At 35.3% G+C, this 17,996-nt stretch overlaps 1 protein-coding gene across 2 annotated transcripts; it reads left to right on the top strand.

Moving 5' to 3' along the window:
- The first annotated feature begins 12,447 nt into the window (after positions 1–12,447).
- On the top strand, positions 12,448–16,398 carry PEPR1 (PEP1 receptor 1). 2 transcript variants are annotated; one of them, XM_021977281.2, is made up of 3 exons: positions 12,448–15,540; positions 15,627–16,009; positions 16,122–16,398. In XM_021977281.2, the coding sequence occupies exons 1-2, from the start codon at positions 12,636–12,638 to the stop codon at positions 15,974–15,976; spliced, it is 3,255 nt and encodes a 1,084-aa protein (XP_021832973.1). In that variant the 5' UTR covers positions 12,448–12,635; the 3' UTR covers positions 15,977–16,009; positions 16,122–16,398. The 2 variants fall into 2 exon arrangements, with proteins under 2 accessions (XP_021832973.1, XP_021832972.1); XM_021977280.2 differs by having other exon boundaries at positions 12,449–15,540; positions 15,627–16,398.
- The last annotated feature ends 1,598 nt before the right edge of the window (positions 16,399–17,996 follow it).

Raw genomic sequence — 17,996 nt, 5'->3', positions numbered from 1 at the left:
GCCTCAACCCAACCCCAAAAGGTTTTATTTATTTATTTTTATAAGTAGCTTTGTTCCTAACTTGTGCGAAGTTTCTTCTCTATCTTCAAAGAAGAAAACAAAAGTTTTGTTTACTCGGTTTCATCATTTTGAATATAAAAGAAACTTTGTATATATATATGATATCATACATAGTCTAAAATATCGATAATATCGACAAAATATCGAGGATATTATCGTTTTTTTGGGTCACGGATATTTCGGAACGTATCCATACACATATCGTATAAATATCGACAATATCGATGATAATATCGGAAAATATCGACAATATCGATGATAATATCGGAAAATATCGACAATATCGATGATAATATCGGAAAATATCGACAATATCGATGATAATATCATAAAATATCGGAAAATATCGATGTCGATAATTTCGCTCACACTTCAGCAATATTTTGTCAAAATATCGCTATAATATCGTTATAATATTGAAAATATCGAGGTAATGGAAAAAATTAATAAAAAAATACAAAGCAAACACACACAAAGGAGATTCAAACCCTTGCCATTTCACTCCTCAACCCCTTAACCACCATGTTGCTTATGTTTTTGTGATAATATGCTAAAATGTGTGTATTTATATTGTTTTGTTTTGAACAATTACATGCAAAACTATTTTGGGGGTTTATCATTTGATGACTAATCTTCACAATACACTTACTCTACACATAGAGATGATGAAGATAGTGAAAATTTTGAACCTCATAAGAACTCTGTGTGGTACTAAGTCACTCATGTATCTTACCATGCAATGTATAAAGTGTAAAATATTGCAGTAAATCATTATATATAAATGATTATGGTGTGTTTAATCTTCTTTCATTAATTATTACATATTTTCTACTCTCACAGTGTTTGTGAGTTCGCTATATAATTAACTTAAATCAGTTAACCCATCATGCAATGCATTTCCTTCCAATTTTTTGTGATAAACTAATAGATAATTATCTGAATAAACATCCTCCAAAGTTTCATAAAAATTTCCAAATTTTTCTTACAATTTCCGTGGTTTTAATTCAATTTTTATTGATATCGATAATATCCCGATATTTCCATCAAAATTTCCGTGTTTTTGGACTACCGATATTTCCGATACCATCGATATTTTAGACCTTGATGTCATATAAGCTTGTTTTTTTTAAAAAATGAATCCCAGATTTGCTACTCTTACGATATTTGTATTCCACATTCTCATACGGTGTGGCAGATGAGGTGGATAACCACATCATTTAAAATTAATTTAACATTTTCTTTTATTTTATGATTTATTGATACTTTTTAATTGATGTGACTATTCACTTCATCTACCACATAAGATGGTATGAGAATGTGGTATACAAATGTGGTAAAAGTAGCATTACTCTTATTTTATATAATCTCATAAGATGCGTTCATGGAAAAAAATCTCTCTTTTGTATATACTCTAAGATAACATCAGTTGTCAACATACACTTATATAGAATACTTGTGCTATTTAATATTTATGATATTTATAATTTCTTCAATTAAGTTTATGTTTCTTTTTTATTGTTGATTCCATAGGTTGGCATATGGTGGAAGAAGTCTGAAGATGACGACTTATTCTTTTTTTTTTTTGTTGGATTGAAAATCGATTTTGTTGTAATTAGTTTGGGAATGAGAATATAATAATGAAAAAAAAAAGAAAAAAAATTGGCGGTCTAGACTAATCTCAATTTTGGTTTTGTACTGCACCAAACAACTGCTTAAAATTCAGTCATATCCCAACCATTCAAGTGTAATGTAGAATTAGAAAGGTTAATCCAATCCAGTCCAGTTTAGTCTAGTCTAGTCTAGCCTACCAAACAAGGCCTTAAAGGTGGAGACCGGAGGGTAGTGTTGTGAATTTTAGACAACCTGAGAAATGGAGATTATAAAGATTAGTATAAACACAAATTATACTCGCAAGTGCACAAGGTCAATCGTAATATAGTATGGCAAATATGAGGTCATTCCCACGAGGATTGAGTTCAACTTCCAATTAGTCTAACCTAATTTACTTCACAAAATACTTTCACTACTCTAATTATATAAACAAGAAATTAAATACGTAGCATACTCACGTAAACACAAAAGGGGTTTGTGAAAGAATGATTTAATTACCAACGAAATTAAAAGACAAAACAAGTAGAAAGTCACGAAACACAAGGATGAGATTCAAATTGATAGAAGCACTAGGATAATGAATTCACCACTAGTAATCCGACCTAGCCTCTTATTCACCTACCTATTAACTAACCATTTGATGTCCCCGCTTAGCTTTCCTTTTTCATGAATTACCTGTAACAACCCGATCCTAAATTGATATTTAATTATTAGAGTATTCAAGTAAAAGACAATTTTACCCTGGGAATATTTTAATGGGTTTAAAAGTTGACTTTTTTGTTCTTGAAAGAATTTGGGGATTTTAGTAGTATCGTTGCATAGAGCATGTCGAGATGAGTCCGTAGACATGTAGTGAGCTCAAATCAGAGTTGTAACAAAGAAGTTACGATCAAAAGAAGCACAGTGTCAAAACCGTAATTATTCCAAAAAAGGATTTTAAAAAAATCTGAAATCTCTCTCTCTCTCTCTCTCTCTCTCCCCGTGCGCGCAGAACCCCCCTTCGCGACGTACTGTACAGTTGGTCACGTTTGGTTGGCCACCGTCCAATTATGGCCACCATTTTGGGTGGCACCGGTCCCAAAAGAACCAGCTCTGCTCCCTCTACCAACCCGACCCCTTAGTCGTCATGATCAGCCGCTGCCGTCGCCAGGATTTACCAAAAAAGGGCCAGTTTTTACGTAAAGTTTCCTTCGTTTGTTTCGAAGTTTCCGGCCACCAAATCCTTCGATTTAGGTATGCTTTATCATCCTCTCAATGTGTTTTAGATGATGGTTGGGTTGTTTAAGATTAATTTCTACGTTTAGAAACGGATTTTATCGCTTAAAGTTTTGGCCGTTTCGGCTCGCGATTCCGATCATCTCCAGTCACTTTTTGGGGTTGGTCCAAGAAAAAAAGTTGCTCCACTCAATGGCCTCATCATGTAGGTATAGGTCTTGGCCGGCGGTTTGGAGATTTTCCAATCACCGGAATCTCTTTGGGCACCCATGTGCTGCCCGCGCTTGTGACGGCGAGTGGGCCCCTTTGTGGCAAGTCCTTGAGTCCTAAAATGATCCTCATGTCGTCCCGAGCACGACGGTGTGCTCGGATTTGAATTTGGTTATCGTTTGATCGTCGATCGGATTACGCATAATAGGCGTTATCCAGGTTTCATATGCTCGGACCATTGGATCGACTTCATTTTCAAATAAGTTGATCTAAGCATCTCTAGGATCGTGTAGGAATTCGCAGATCGTGAATTGAAGTCCTGGATGCTCCAATTCAATAATTCAAAGTTTAGGATAAACAGTAACCGTCCGATCGTGCAATTGCGAGCGATTTGACCGCTCGATCGAGACTTAACTTGCAGAACGTGTTTAGTAGACTTGGGTGAACTTGTAGGAACTTTTAGATCGGAAATCGGAGGTTGTGGGCCCCGCGGGCCCTTTTGACCAATATGGGGAGTTTGATCCCTCAGATGACTGAGAGTCTTCCGAGGTAGTTTCATCCTTCGAGAAATACAAGAACGATCTTATAAACGAGGCTTTACTGTTATGTGAATTATTTTCATTATGTTTGGATTATAAGTTTATGTTACAGTATTTTATGGTATTCCTGAGTGTTATTTTGATATTCGAAGGTTATGCAATATTGGAAGTTATGGGATCTCTAAGGGTTATTATTTATTTATTTATTATATTATATTATGTTTGATTGTGTAAAGTTGGGATTAACCGGATTTTAGAGTGGATAAGAAATTATTTAAATGTCTAATTATATGTCTATATTTAATATATATTCAATGGGTTGAAATCGATGAAATATGAATGCTAGTTCTCAATAGTATGTGGTACAAATGTAAATGTAGTTGAGAACTGATTTTTGGAAAGTTGATAAAAGATTTGAAAAATGGATTTGCGGAATAAGGGAAAGTTTATGATAAGTTTTGGAATATGGTTGTCAAACCCACCACAGGAGTACCCCCCTAGTTGCCTTTGAAACAGTTTTGTCATTTATGACAATGCCCCACGAGTTTCGGGGACGCCTGAACCGTGTGGTGTGAGGATATGCTTTCTCGGGCTGACTACATGTCCCCCGAGTTCTACGAGGATGTGTGTTTTCGGGCTGACTATGTGTCCCCTCAGTTCTGCGAGGAATGCGGCTCGGGTTGACTTTGTGTTTCCGAGACCTGCGAGGATGTGTCGCTTACGTGACACTTGGAATTGATGGAATATTATTGGAATTGACGGAATATTAGTGGAATTGACGGATCATGAATAGGGGTACGCCTAGGTGGAGAGTATTTGAGTTTTGAAAAGTTTTAAACTAAAATTTATGATTTTATTTTGGTACTTATTGGCGAAGGTTTTAAATATATGTTTTCCAACTTATGAGATAAGGATTGAGAGTTTTCTAAGTTTTAAAGATTTTATGTAATTCACAATTATTTTCTTAAGTGATGAATTTGTTTTTATATGTGAAAGAGGGAAACATATTTTATTTAAATTATTGATATTAGCATTAAGGTTTCACGTGGTCAATGCTATCTAATAATTTTCTCGTTTGTCTAATGCATGCTGAATGATTTGGTTTTGAATTCCAACTTTAATTGTATATTTTTACAAGTGAAAAATTTATTGGGAAATGTTCGTTTTTCAGGGGAAACTCTGCCAGTTTTTCGGCAAAAGTTAAACCCTTAAGTGTGTTTTTCGTTAAACGGTTCAGGGAAAGAGGGGTATTCTGGACATTCATGCCCGACACCTGCCAGGTGTAGGACACGCACAAGGTTCGACACAGATTCCAAAGTGGGATTTGGGTCGGGTTCTGTCATTACCTATGGTATCTTGGCTAACTCCTATATTTCTACATGCAATTCGCCTATGGTATTTAGGTCAAATATCAACACATAGAAACTCATTAAGATTAGTGAAAACCTCCAACAAGCATGTAAACCCTAGGAGTATGGTATTTACCCTAGATGAATTACAAATCCTAATCACAAGAAGCAAGCCTCAAATTAAGTATGGTATTTACTTTAATTTGCATCCGATTAACTCAATTAAAAGTCTAGATGGTGATCAAGCATCAAGATAATCAACCAAGTTATTAAGCACAATGATTAAGAATCCAACATCAAGTGGCAATCAATAGATGGATTATCATACTAGGGCTACATCATGCCCTAGCAATAGAAAATTAGTTACGCATAATCATAGAATTCGACATAAACAAAAACATGAGGAAGAAACAATCAAACTTAGCCAATTGCGGTACTCTTCCAGCGTCTCCAATTTCTCATAGTCTTTGCTTGTCTAACTCCCAAAGAAGTTGTTTCTCATGCTTAAATAAAACACCACACGTCTATTCCTACCCTAGTTGGGCTTTTACAGCAGCCCAAAAATAAAGAAAAACCTAATTAAAACATAAATCCAAAATTGGTAAGTAATTGACTCCTTTTCCTACTTGGACTGGGATAACACGTCAGTTACTTTGCACACATATTTGGGGTTGTTCCTCCTTCAAGAAAATTCGGGAAAAATATGTAAATGATAGGTCTTTGTCTTATCTTTCCAGCCATATATCGCACGCCTTGAGGAAAAATCAGGAAAGCCTTCAAATAGTTATTCTTCCACAGCAGCACAGTTTTGACTGGATTGCACCTTATGCTGACTTAACTTTAAAGACTGCTCTCATTGGCTGCTCCGAAAATTCTGGAAAAATTCCACAATCATCTTCAAGATCTTAGTTTTCATCTCCAACTAGTCTTGTACTAAAACTACACCAAAAAGTCGTATTTCAATTGAAAACAAATTACTTGCTCTGGAAAGCTGAAAATTGAGAAAATAAAGTAATAAATCCTTTTTAAATCAAATTCTCCTACAAAAACTAAGTATAAAGAGTACATAAATGTGTAAATTTATGGACTTATCAGGTAGAGGGATATGCTGATGTGTCAATAAAAATAATAAAAAATTCTTAAACTAATATTTAAGGTAATAATAATTAAGGTAATAATTAAAACAAAAAAGAAAAGAAAACGAAAAACCAAATATTTTGTCCCACCACCTACCTCAACGCAGCCCCTCTTCCCAACCCTTCCCAAACCATCCACTACCTCCCACACCTCCATGGGCGGAACTACCCTATGGGCTACAAGGAGCTTTTTAGGGGTTAAAAAAAACCTATATATTAAATTAGTCCAGTATGTAATAACTTATTAAAGTTTTTAAAAAAAGTCTAATTCGTTATGAATTTAATTACATGGTAACAATAAATAAATAAATAAAGTACACTTTCAATTATGTTATTAAACATATTTTTATTTTAATAATATATATTCTTCGGTTTCATTTAATATGTATTTGTTTTATGTTAATACTTATTGGAAATTAGCCAACGAGGGTTGGTTGAGTTGGTAAGAAGTGTTCTCTTTGCTAGCAAGGCCTAGGTTCGAGTCTTGCTGCTAACAATCTCTCTTGGTGGGTAATATGTAAAAACTAAAAAAAGGGCTAAGACCCCCTCTGTAAGGTCTCAAAGAGGCCTTAGTCTTAGTATGCCCTGATCTTGGGATGGGGTAGCCTCCCCTCCCCCGAAACTTCTTTTCACAAAAAACAAAAAAAAGCTTATTGGAAATTAATCAATAAAGCTATGAACCAACGTGATTCATATGATTTAATGTATATTTTATTTCTAGAAAGAGTATATAAATTGTAAGTACAAAAAAAAAAAATTATTATTAGATTTTAAGCTAATAACTTTAGCTAGCCCACCATTTAAAAAATTCATGATTCTGCCCTTGCACACCTCCCAACCACTCTTACCCTCACCCATATCCTAATCTCTCTCTGTCTCCTTGAAATCAATACGCCCAGATCCACGTAGTACTTTCTTGCGAGAAAAATACTCAATCACATGTAAATGATCCGCAATTACTATATTATCTACTTCATTATCTTTTTAATTTTTATATTTTTATATAAGCAATATTAAGGGAGAAGAAAATTAAACATAAACTCTGAACATAAAAATAAATACTCTTAACCACTTAACCTACAATGACACTTCCCTATCATAAAAAGGAAGAATATATCAAATTATTGGTAAGCCCTTTCTTCTTATTTAATTTTTATAACACGAAATATGGACCATGTGGACCACAAGCGAAATTAATTCTAGATACAAAAACAAACCCCTCAAATTTGTTATTGTGTAGTCATGGTCGGGAGGCTGATGTACACACACCCAACTACTCTGATTCATTTATTTACTCCCCGCAAAGTCAGAACTCACGCATTCAACAGTAGGGCCTCATTATTCCAAAAATAAAATAAAATAAATGAAGTAGGGCTTGATCATAAGTAGGAAGAAGAATGGTATGATCATTCGTGATGTTAACCGTTGATATACATGAAGTTAATTATGATAAAGGTCTAAAATATTGATGGTATCAGAAATATCGGTAATCCAAAAATACGGAAATTTCGATGGAAATATTGGGATATTATCGATATCGATAAAAATTGAATAAAAACTAGGAAAATTGTAAGAATAACTTGGAAATTTTTATTGAAACTTTGGAGGATGTTTATTTAGTCAATTATCTAGTAATTTACCACAAAAAATTAGAAGGAAATGCATTGCATGATGAGTTTAACTTATTTAAGTTGATTATGTAGTGAGTTGACAAACACTGTGTGAGTGTAGAAAATATGTAGTAATTAATGAAAGAAGATTAAACATACCATAATCATTTATAAATAATGATTTACTACAATATTTTACACTTCATACATTGCATGCACTGGCGGACCCAGAAATTTTTTAGCGGAGGTGCAATATTGACTAAGTATGAAAAATGGTTTTTCGGAATAATCATTTTCTCAAGATAATTTTTGGCGGCTTTTGTTCCTTACACATCAAATAAGAAAACTTGATTTTATGGGATCTTAGTATGAAGTATATATTGACTTAATGAGCCATCATTTTTAGCCTAAATCGTATTTTGCACTAAAACCGAATTTTCATATTTTGATTTGGTGGGAATTTGATTTTCTAATATTTTTATTTGAATCCAAATGGGGGGTACTTCCTTATTTACATTGTAAACTTAAGTAAATGGAGTAATATAAAAATAAATAAAAGTAAAAGGGGCAATTTTAAGCACCTACAATTGTTTTTCCGGCGAGGGGAGGTGCAGCTGCACCTCCTTGCGCCTTAGTAGGTCCGCCTCTGATTGCATGGTAAGATACATGAGTGACTTACCATATTGAGTTCCTATGAGGTTCAAATTTTTCACTGTCTTCATCATCTGTATGTATAGAGTAAGTGTATTGTGATGAGTAGTCATCAAATGATAAATCTTCAAAATAGTTTTGCAAGTTATTGTTAACATGCCACCCATATGGATCCGATATTGGTTGACGTTGTCCATAAGCAAAATCATTTGAAGATTGGGTCTCATATTCTTTCCATAAGCTGCTCGATTTCATCCCAAAAGGAATGGGATATGAAGGGGTTCGAGTCCCCTTTGCGTGTGTACTTTGTGTTTTTTTTTCTTCCTTTTTTCTATTACATCGATATTTTCAATATTATAGCGATATTTTGACAAAATATTGTTGAGGTGTGAGCGAAATTATTGACATCAATATTTTCCGATATTATCGTCGATATTCTCGATATTTATATGAAATGTGTATGGATACGTTCTGAAATATCCGTGACCCAAAAAAACGATAATATACTCGATATTTCGTTGATATTATCGATATTTTAGACTATGATCATGACTAGTTAACAAATTCTTATGATCAATCGCATACATGCAGGAGTTGATTTTCCCCTTTTATATATGTAAGATTTACAATGTACAATGTATCAACGGATCAAATCAACCTGCACACGCGTAGTAGTTAAGGATTTCTTGTATTTATAATGTTGATATGACATCATACTAAATTAAAAAAGACGTTAAGCGAGTTTGGACAAAAGTAATATTAAGATAGGTGACTTCCTGAAAAGTCCTCGTGTTTCATCTCCTTCTTTTTACTTACCAAAAAAAAAAAAAAAAGAAGATACTGCCGTGTGCAGTCATCGTCATAAAATAAAGCAGAAATAATCTCTTAGAAATATAGAAAATTTGTATAATAGAAGCCCTATAAGTTGTCCTATCCACACGTGTAGTGGCAAGCTTCAAGTAACCATATTATCCTCAACAACACAATATTAAGCTATGCTAAAACACTTTTATGCAACGGGTATAACACTTTTTGCTATATCTGACCAATAACACAATGACATGTAGGATGAATTTTCCACGTGTCATTATGTTATTAATTGGGGATAATGAAACAGTGCTGTCCTCCTCGTTATAGGTAAGGTTTTTTTGGCTTATTTAAGCCCAAACCGACAAACAAGCCAACCAACCCAATATAGGGACGAACTCAGGATTTGAAAATGACGTGGGCTAAATTTATCTTATGTACAAACTTATTGATAAGAGTGTTAGGTTTTTTTTTGTTTGGTTAGCCAGCCTAGTGGGGATTAGTTAATAAAATTAGCCTAGAGTAGGGTATTATTTTAGTCTTTAAAAAAACAAGTCTCCTGGCTATAGCCCAAGTTAGCTTGTTAGTAGTACCGTCCCAACATATCATTGGTCCTTGGGGGCGACACTGATTAACTATAAGTGAAATGAAATATAGGTTATGAAGACTAACATGGAAAAGTGAAAAGAAAAAGAAAGAAGTGAGTTTAACGTTCCGTAAGGTGCTACTTTTTGAAGTAGTTTTCAATTCTTGGTTCACTTTCTGCATGCCCTAGTTGACCTCATATGGTGCTCTTGATCTTGTCACTAGTCATTGATTTGGATATTTGCCTTCACACTTTTGTATGTGCTTGTTAAGATGTGCACGAAAAAGATTGACGGGGTCTTATTTGATGACTTGTGTGCCAAACTATAATAGACGTAATATTTACTCAATGAAAAATAATGGGAATTTTTTTGCGTAATTAGGATTCCAGAAAAAATTGGAAAAAATACAATCTTATTTTTATGCATGAGACGTATGAAGTCAAGAAAAAAAGAAAAAGAAAATTGCTTGTGGGTGAGAACCCGAGAAACCATCTTTGCCATTTTTACTATCATTTTGTCTTTTCACTTCTCAACCCGAACTACCAATGGAGTTTCATGAGGCTGATCTTTAGCCACCAAGCACGAATACTTTCGTTTAAGAGAATATTTTTGGTGTAGAAAGTCTCAAATTCAAGATCTTCCATTGCACAGATTTCCTAAGCAAACTTTTCCATCTCACCTACTATCAACCCTAACTACCAATGGAATTGACCAAAACGAACCCAACTACCAATGGACTTGACCAAAACGAACCCCACTACCACATGCTATTTTTAAACAAAAAATTTAAAGTTCAAGTTATAACTTTGTTCACAAGTAGTGGGAAAGTTCTTTTCCATCTTCAAAAAAGGAAACAATTACCTTAACCATTCAGTTTCATCATTGGAAAAGATAAAGAAATTTTGTATGATGTTATATAAGCTCTTTCTATCTGAATTTTAGCTTTGTTTTAAATAATCTCATTATATGTGTTCATTTAATAAAATTGTCACGCCTCAAAATCATACCAAATTCACTAAAAGAACAATTAAGTCAAACTCATTAACTTACTCAATTAGAAGTTAGAACTACCGGTAACTAAACATAAACACTTCCATTGGTGTTTCCAGTAGTACAAGTTTACAACATAAACTTCATAGCTTTTGCTTAGAAGGATACAAGATGGTAACAAAATATTTTTTTTTCCAAAATATTATTTAAAACATGATTCTTTTACTAGATACTTTAATATGATAACATCAGCTATGAACATACAATAATATAAGATCGGTCTCATAATTATTTTTCTTATAATTGAAATATTCCGTAGGCCATGCTAAAAGTAGAGGCAGGAGGAGGAGGGCAGAGGGAAAGCTGTGTTTTCTTTTTCCTTGCGAGTTGCTTCCCATTACAACTTGGCTCTACCTAACCTAATATCATCTACTTCACTATCATAAAAAGGAAGAATATATCAAAATTATTGGTAAGCCCCTTCGTCTTATTTTATTTCATTTATAACACAAATAATTGACCACCTATATTTATTTGTGTATCCGTATGGACCACAAGCTAAATTAATTCTAGATATAAAAACCCCACCATATATGTTATTAATTAGTCATGGTCCGTAGGCTCCACCCAGTATTTCTTTGACACAAAAGGCTGAATCTCCAGCTGCTGTATGTATGTATACACACCTAACTACTCCGATCCATTTTTCTACTCCCCCATAAAGTCAGAATAGAGAATTGAAGTAGGGCCTTATTATAAGTAGGAAGAAGAATGGTATAATCAGTCGTTCACACGCTCGAATGAGTCTTAATAATGAAATTATTACTTATAAGTTGATTTTCACCGTTTATATATATATGGTCCACAATGCATCAACGAACAAGATTAACCTACATGCACATAACCTTGTTTACCACTGCACTTAGTTTTTTTAAAAGGAAAAACATTGTTGGTATGGCCGTGTGCAGTTATAGCATACATATAATATATGGTTACTTGGAACTTGGCACACCACGTGTGGACAGGACGAAGTCCATTCCCGCTTTTCACACTGAATTACAGAATTCTATAATTTATACAACAATTCTAAGAGATTATTTTATGGCGATGTTATTTACACGTTGATCAACAACTGACAATTATTTATCCTAAACAAAACTTGTTAGTTTATTTGTTTATGGCAAAAACTGCATGCTTTGCCTTGGAACAAAACCAAGGGGAAGGGAGTGTCAATAAATATATTGTGGTCAAAAGGCTGTGGAAAGCATGCTCTGCTCTGCTTACCGTTCTGTGTGAAAAGGCCCACTGATTTAGACCAAGTAGCCGCTGCTGGGGGACATATAAATTATAATCCAATAAAAAACGATACAATTGCAACCTTCCATATAATATATAATTTCAGTTTAAGTTAAAAAAAAGAAAAAGAAAGGAAGAAAGAAAGAAATCTTCTGTTCACACAGAAAAACATGAAAGATAGTCTTTTTCTTGGTTTTGTCAGTATAAATATGACTCAAGTCGCTCTCTCTCCTGTAGAATAGAGAAAGTCCTCCAAAAAGTGACAGACAGGGACCACAGACCGCGTCGAGTTAATTTAACTCTATTCTTTTTTTGGTTCTATGGGTTAGCCTCAGCAACACAGTACACTGCTCAAATCTTTTATTTAAGCCCAAACCGACATGCCAACCAGACATATCCACTCTCTCTCTCTCTCTCTCTCAACATTTTCAACTCTGTTTCCAACTCATTTCAGACACAGGCAAGTTCAATCTGCATGCTGGGTTTTCCTGTGAGCTCAAAGCAGCTAGCTATGCACTGTTGACAGTAAAGCTCATATCTTTACCAAGTAATTTTCTCCAACTCATTAGAAAGCATGCAGCTTTATCTGTTCAATTTTTTGTTGTTGTTGCTGTGCTTCTCTGTGTTCATATCTACTGTATCTAGTTTGAGCTCTGATGGGTTGGCTTTATTGTCACTCTCCAAGCATTGGACCTCTGTCCCTGCTTCCATATCCTCAAGCTGGAGTGCTTCTGATGCCACTCCATGCCAATGGGTTGGAATAGAATGTGACAATGCCCACAATGTGGTTACCTTGAACCTCACTGGTTATGGAATCTTTGGTCAATTGGGACCTGAAGTTGGCAGCTTTAGGCACTTGCAGACTCTTGATTTGAGTGTCAACAAATTTTCTGGTACAATCCCAAAAGATTTGGCCAATTGTAGTCTTCTTGAAAACTTGGACTTGTATGAAAATGGGTTTTCTGGAGAAATACCTGAATCCTTGTTTGCAATTCCTGCCTTAGCTTATGTACATCTATATACTAACAGTTTGAATGGTTCCATCCCTGGAAATGTTGGGAATCTGAGTGAGCTTGTGCATCTGTATTTGTATGAGAATCAGTTTTCAGGAGTGATTCCTTCATCCATTGGAAACTGTAGTAAATTGCAGGAGTTGTTTTTGGGTCACAACCAATTGACAGGAGAGCTTCCTAAGAGTCTGAACAGCCTTGAGAATCTGGTATATCTAGATGTAGCTATAAATAGTCTTGAGGGTAGCATTCCTTTGGGTTCAGGTACTTGCAAGAATTTAATTTACTTGGATTTGTCATACAATAAGTTCAGTGGAGGCCTTCCACCGGGACTTGGAAATTGTAGTAATTTAACACAATTTTCTGCTGTGGGTAGCAACTTAGAGGGTACTATTCCATCTTCCTTTGGCCAACTTAGGTACCTTTCGATCCTGTACCTTCCTCTAAATAATTTGTCTGGAAAAATACCTCCTGAACTTGGCAAGTGTGAATCCTTGAAGAAACTACACTTGTATAAGAACCAACTAGTGGGAGAAATTCCTGGTGAATTGGGAATGCTGACTCAATTAGAGGACCTTGAATTATTCGAGAACCAGTTAACTGGTGAAATTCCAGTTAGCATATGGAAGATTCAAAGTCTTCAGCACGTCCTTGTGTACAATAATAGCCTCACTGGGGAGCTGCCTATAGTGATGACTGAGCTGAAGCAGCTAAAAAATATATCATTGTTCAACAATCTGTTTTTTGGAGTTATACCTCAAACTTTGGGGATTAACAGCAGTTTGTGGCAGTTAGATTTTACCAATAATAAGTTCACTGGTAAAATCCCTCCAAATCTTTGCCGTGGAAAGCAGTTAAGGGTGTTGAATCTGGGTTTCAATCAATTTCAAGGTACCATACCGTCTGATGTTGGAAATTGCTCTACCCTTCGGAGGTTGAAACTGGAACAGAACAATCTCATTGGGGTTCTTCCACAGTTTGCCAAAAATTCAAGCCTTTCATATATGGACATCAGCAACAATGAGATTAGTGGAGAAATTCCATCAAGCTTGGGAAACTGTAGCAATCTCACAGTCATCAATTTGTCCATGAACAATTTAACAGGAGTTATACCCCAGGAGCTAGGGAGTCTTGCAGAACTTGGTTCTTTGACTCTTTTCAAAAACAATTTGGTTGGTCCTCTGCCTCCTCGCCTATCAAATTGTACCAAAATGGATAAGTTTGATGTGGGATCAAATTTGTTGAATGGCTCCATTCCATCGAGTTTGAGAAGTTGGACAGATTTATCAACGCTGATTTTAAGTGACAACAATTTTATTGGCGGTATTCCCCCTTTCTTGTCAGAGTTTGAAAAGCTTTCAGAGCTACAACTTGGTGGAAATTTTTTGGGAGGTGCCATTCCCTCATCAATTGGAGCATTGGTAAGTATGTTTTATGCATTGAATCTTAGCAATAATGCATTGACAGGTCCGATTCCTTCAGAGCTGGGGAAGTTGGCAAGACTACAACGACTAGATCTATCTCATAACAATTTGACAGGGACTTTAAAAGCTCTTGATTATAAGAATTCATTGATTGAGGTTGATGTTTCAGACAATAACTTCACAGGTGCAGTACCAGAGACATTGATGAACCTTTTGAACTCATCCCCATTATCATTTTTGGGCAATCCCTACCTATGTGTCAATTACCTTCCATCATGTGGCTCAACTTGTGCAAGAAGAAACAACAGTTTTAAGCCATGCAACAGTCAATCAAGCAAGCATAGAGGTCTTAGTAAAGTGGCAATTGCATTTATATCCCTGGGTTCTTCATTATTTGTTGTTTTTGTGCTTTATGTACTGGTTTATATGTTTCTCTTGCGCAAAAAGACAAAGCAGGAACTTGTGATCTCTGCTCAAGAGGGGCCATCTGCCTTACTCAACAAAGTATTGGAGGCTACAGCAAACCTTAATGGTCAGTATATCATTGGGAAAGGAGCCCATGGAACTGTCTATAAGGCCTCTTTGGCTCCAGACAAAGATTATGCTGTCAAGAAGCTTCTATTTGAGGGGCATGAAGGAACGCGTTTGAGCATGGTTAGAGAAATTCAAACCCTCGGGATGATTAGGCATCGGAATCTGGTTAAATTGGAAGACTTCTGGTTGAGAAAGGACCACGGTTTAATCTTGTATAGGTACATGCAAAATGGGAGCCTTCATGATGTTTTACATGAAATTAAACCCCCACCAACTCTTGAGTGGAGTGTCCGCTACAGGATAGCACTTGGAACTGCATACGGGTTAGAGTATCTCCATTATGATTGTGACCCCCCTATAGTTCATCGAGATGTTAAACCAATGAACATCCTCTTAGACGCTGATATGGAGCCTCATATTGCTGATTTTGGTATTGCTAAACTTCTGGATCAGTCTTCTGCATCAATGACGTCCATTGCAATTGTGGGTACAACTGGATATATTGCACCAGGTAATTCTTCTAGTTTCATTTTCATCAACAATGTTTCTATATTCAGGTATACAATGAACTAAAGTATTTGGCATATTTTGTGACAGAAAATGCATTTAGACCAGCAAAGACCGTGGAATCTGATGTGTACAGTTATGGGGTTGTTCTACTTGAGCTGATAACTAGAAAGAAGGCATTGGATCCATCATTTGTAGAGCAAACTGACATTGTAGGATGGGTTAGGTCAGTGTGGAGCAACGCAGAAGAAATTGATCAAATTGTTGATTCAAGCCTTAAGAAGGAACTTCTGGATTCAAGTATCATGGACCAAGTTGTTGATGTTCTTATGGTGGCATTCAGATGTACTGATAAAGATCCTAGAAAGAGGCCGACGATGAGAGATGTTGTGAAGCAATTATTAGATGCAAATCCCCAAGTGAGAAGCATAAAAGGCTAGCTCTTGAATCTTCCGAATGGGTTGTTCTAACTGGTATGCTTTATCTACTTTACACTAGGTTTAGTCCTACTTGATAGTGTTGCATTCGTATGTAATTATGAGGGAAATGACTTCAAAACATGCTATCTATCTCTCACACACACAGTTGCTGGAACATTGAAGTCAGTCGCCCAGCCTCGGAAGCTGAGATAGGAAATTCCCATGCTGTAGCCTGTTGCTTGTTGCTTGTTGCTTCTATACGTAACATGTATGCGTCATTCATGAACGACCATTATATGATAGTTCATATGTCTCTTATGCACATTCCACTTTGCTGATGCATTTTATTTCTGGCGCATCTATATGTACACAACTAATGTATTGGTATACTGGCCTGTTATTAACCCCTGATAAGATCCTCTGCCTATGCAGTTTTTGCTACACTAGTTAGTTTGCTTGCCAGCAGCATAGCTTTCTTAGTTTATCATAATAACCATATTAGTGATTGAGTCAGAACGATAACTTCTTGAGGTCTATGAGATTAGGGTGATCACTTGTTAAATGTTAAAATGTTTAGAGAAATTAAAACATGAATGATGAGGATTTTTTCAAGCTTTCTTGAAGTGCAGACATTTTTAAATTGGGCAGGATCCTACTGATTACTGGTGTGTATTGTCTACTAAATGTTTGATCAACCTAAAATTTTCACACACATTTACAAGTTTTAAGCCTCTGAAGATCATCTCAATTGTTACCATATCTATAATGCTGTTTGATGAAAAGCCCTTCTCAAAATGTTTCAAGCTTGCTGAGGATCATTTGCTTGTCGAGAATTTATGAGATACATGCACACAGTATCATATTTAGTCACAGAAACGGATCTTATATTTTTTTACTATTAGAAAAACAGAGTCTCAAGTTTAGTGTAAAAAGCTCAAAAGCAATGCCAAGAGCCATGAACGTAAGAAAATTAAAAAGCTAAAGATATGTAAGATTTCTGAAGTATGTACCGTATAAATCTTGAATTCATTTTCAACTTCCAAATAACAAAAGCTCAAAAGCACAAAAGCAAAGCTAAAAGAGTCATGAATGTAAGATTTCTCACTCACACAAAAAGCCAATCCCTTATCCCTCCTTCCTCTTTCATTCCATATAAGGATAAGCCTTGGTTTCTTTATACTCCCCCGGATTGGAGGACAACACATTGAGCATTTGTAGACTTGAATTGCTTCATAAAATGTGTTCCGGCATGTTACAAAGGATTCCACACTCTCGAGGAAATTGAATCGTGCTTGCATGGTATGTTTGTAGAATTTACTCCCCACATTCACAGTCCTCTGCTGCAATGTTAATCTCTCTCTCTCTCTCTCTCTCTCTCTCTCTCTCTCTCTCTCCCTCTCTCTCTCTCTCTCTCTCTCTCTCTCTCTCTCTCTCTCTTTTATTTAGACAATGTAAAAGATGTTTTCAATTATATATAATCAAGAAAAAACTTGCAAGGGACTTGTAGCTCAAGTGGACACTTACTCTTGCACTCAAAGTCCTAGATTTGATTCCCCCTTAGTATATCGCTTGTATAAAAAATAAAGAAAAAACTTCAATATTGAATGCTTAACTTTCTCCATTTATTCTAATTTCAATGTACACATTCAAGTTATCACTAGAAAAAACATAAGAGTCAGGTTTCAGTGTCAAAAGCTGAAAACCAATGCCAAGAGCCCTCTACATAAGAAAAGTTGAAAGATACTCAAGAGCAAACATATATGAATAGACGTAAGATTTCACATTGTGACTCTTCATCCAAATAAAAAGACTATTTGAGTATCTATTCTTTTTCCCCACATGTCAAACTTACAAAATCATTTTACCCCTATGCTAAATATCCAATAACTTTTTTTGGGGGATAAAAGGGGTATGTATAATGTACCTTGTAAATCTTGAATTCAAATTTTTCTTACGAAGTGAGGGAGGAGAGAGAGTAAGGGGATATAGGGTTTTATTTTTATTTTTATCTGTCAAAATTTTTAATTTTGTAATATTATTT

Source organism: Prunus avium, chromosome 3 (assembly GCF_965620075.1).
Source record: "Prunus avium chromosome 3, drPruAviu1.hap1.1, whole genome shotgun sequence".
Classification (NCBI taxonomy): Eukaryota; Viridiplantae; Streptophyta; class Magnoliopsida; order Rosales; family Rosaceae; genus Prunus; species Prunus avium.
Note: the sequence above shows the minus strand (reverse complement) of the source record. Positions and strands in the feature narration are given on the sequence as shown.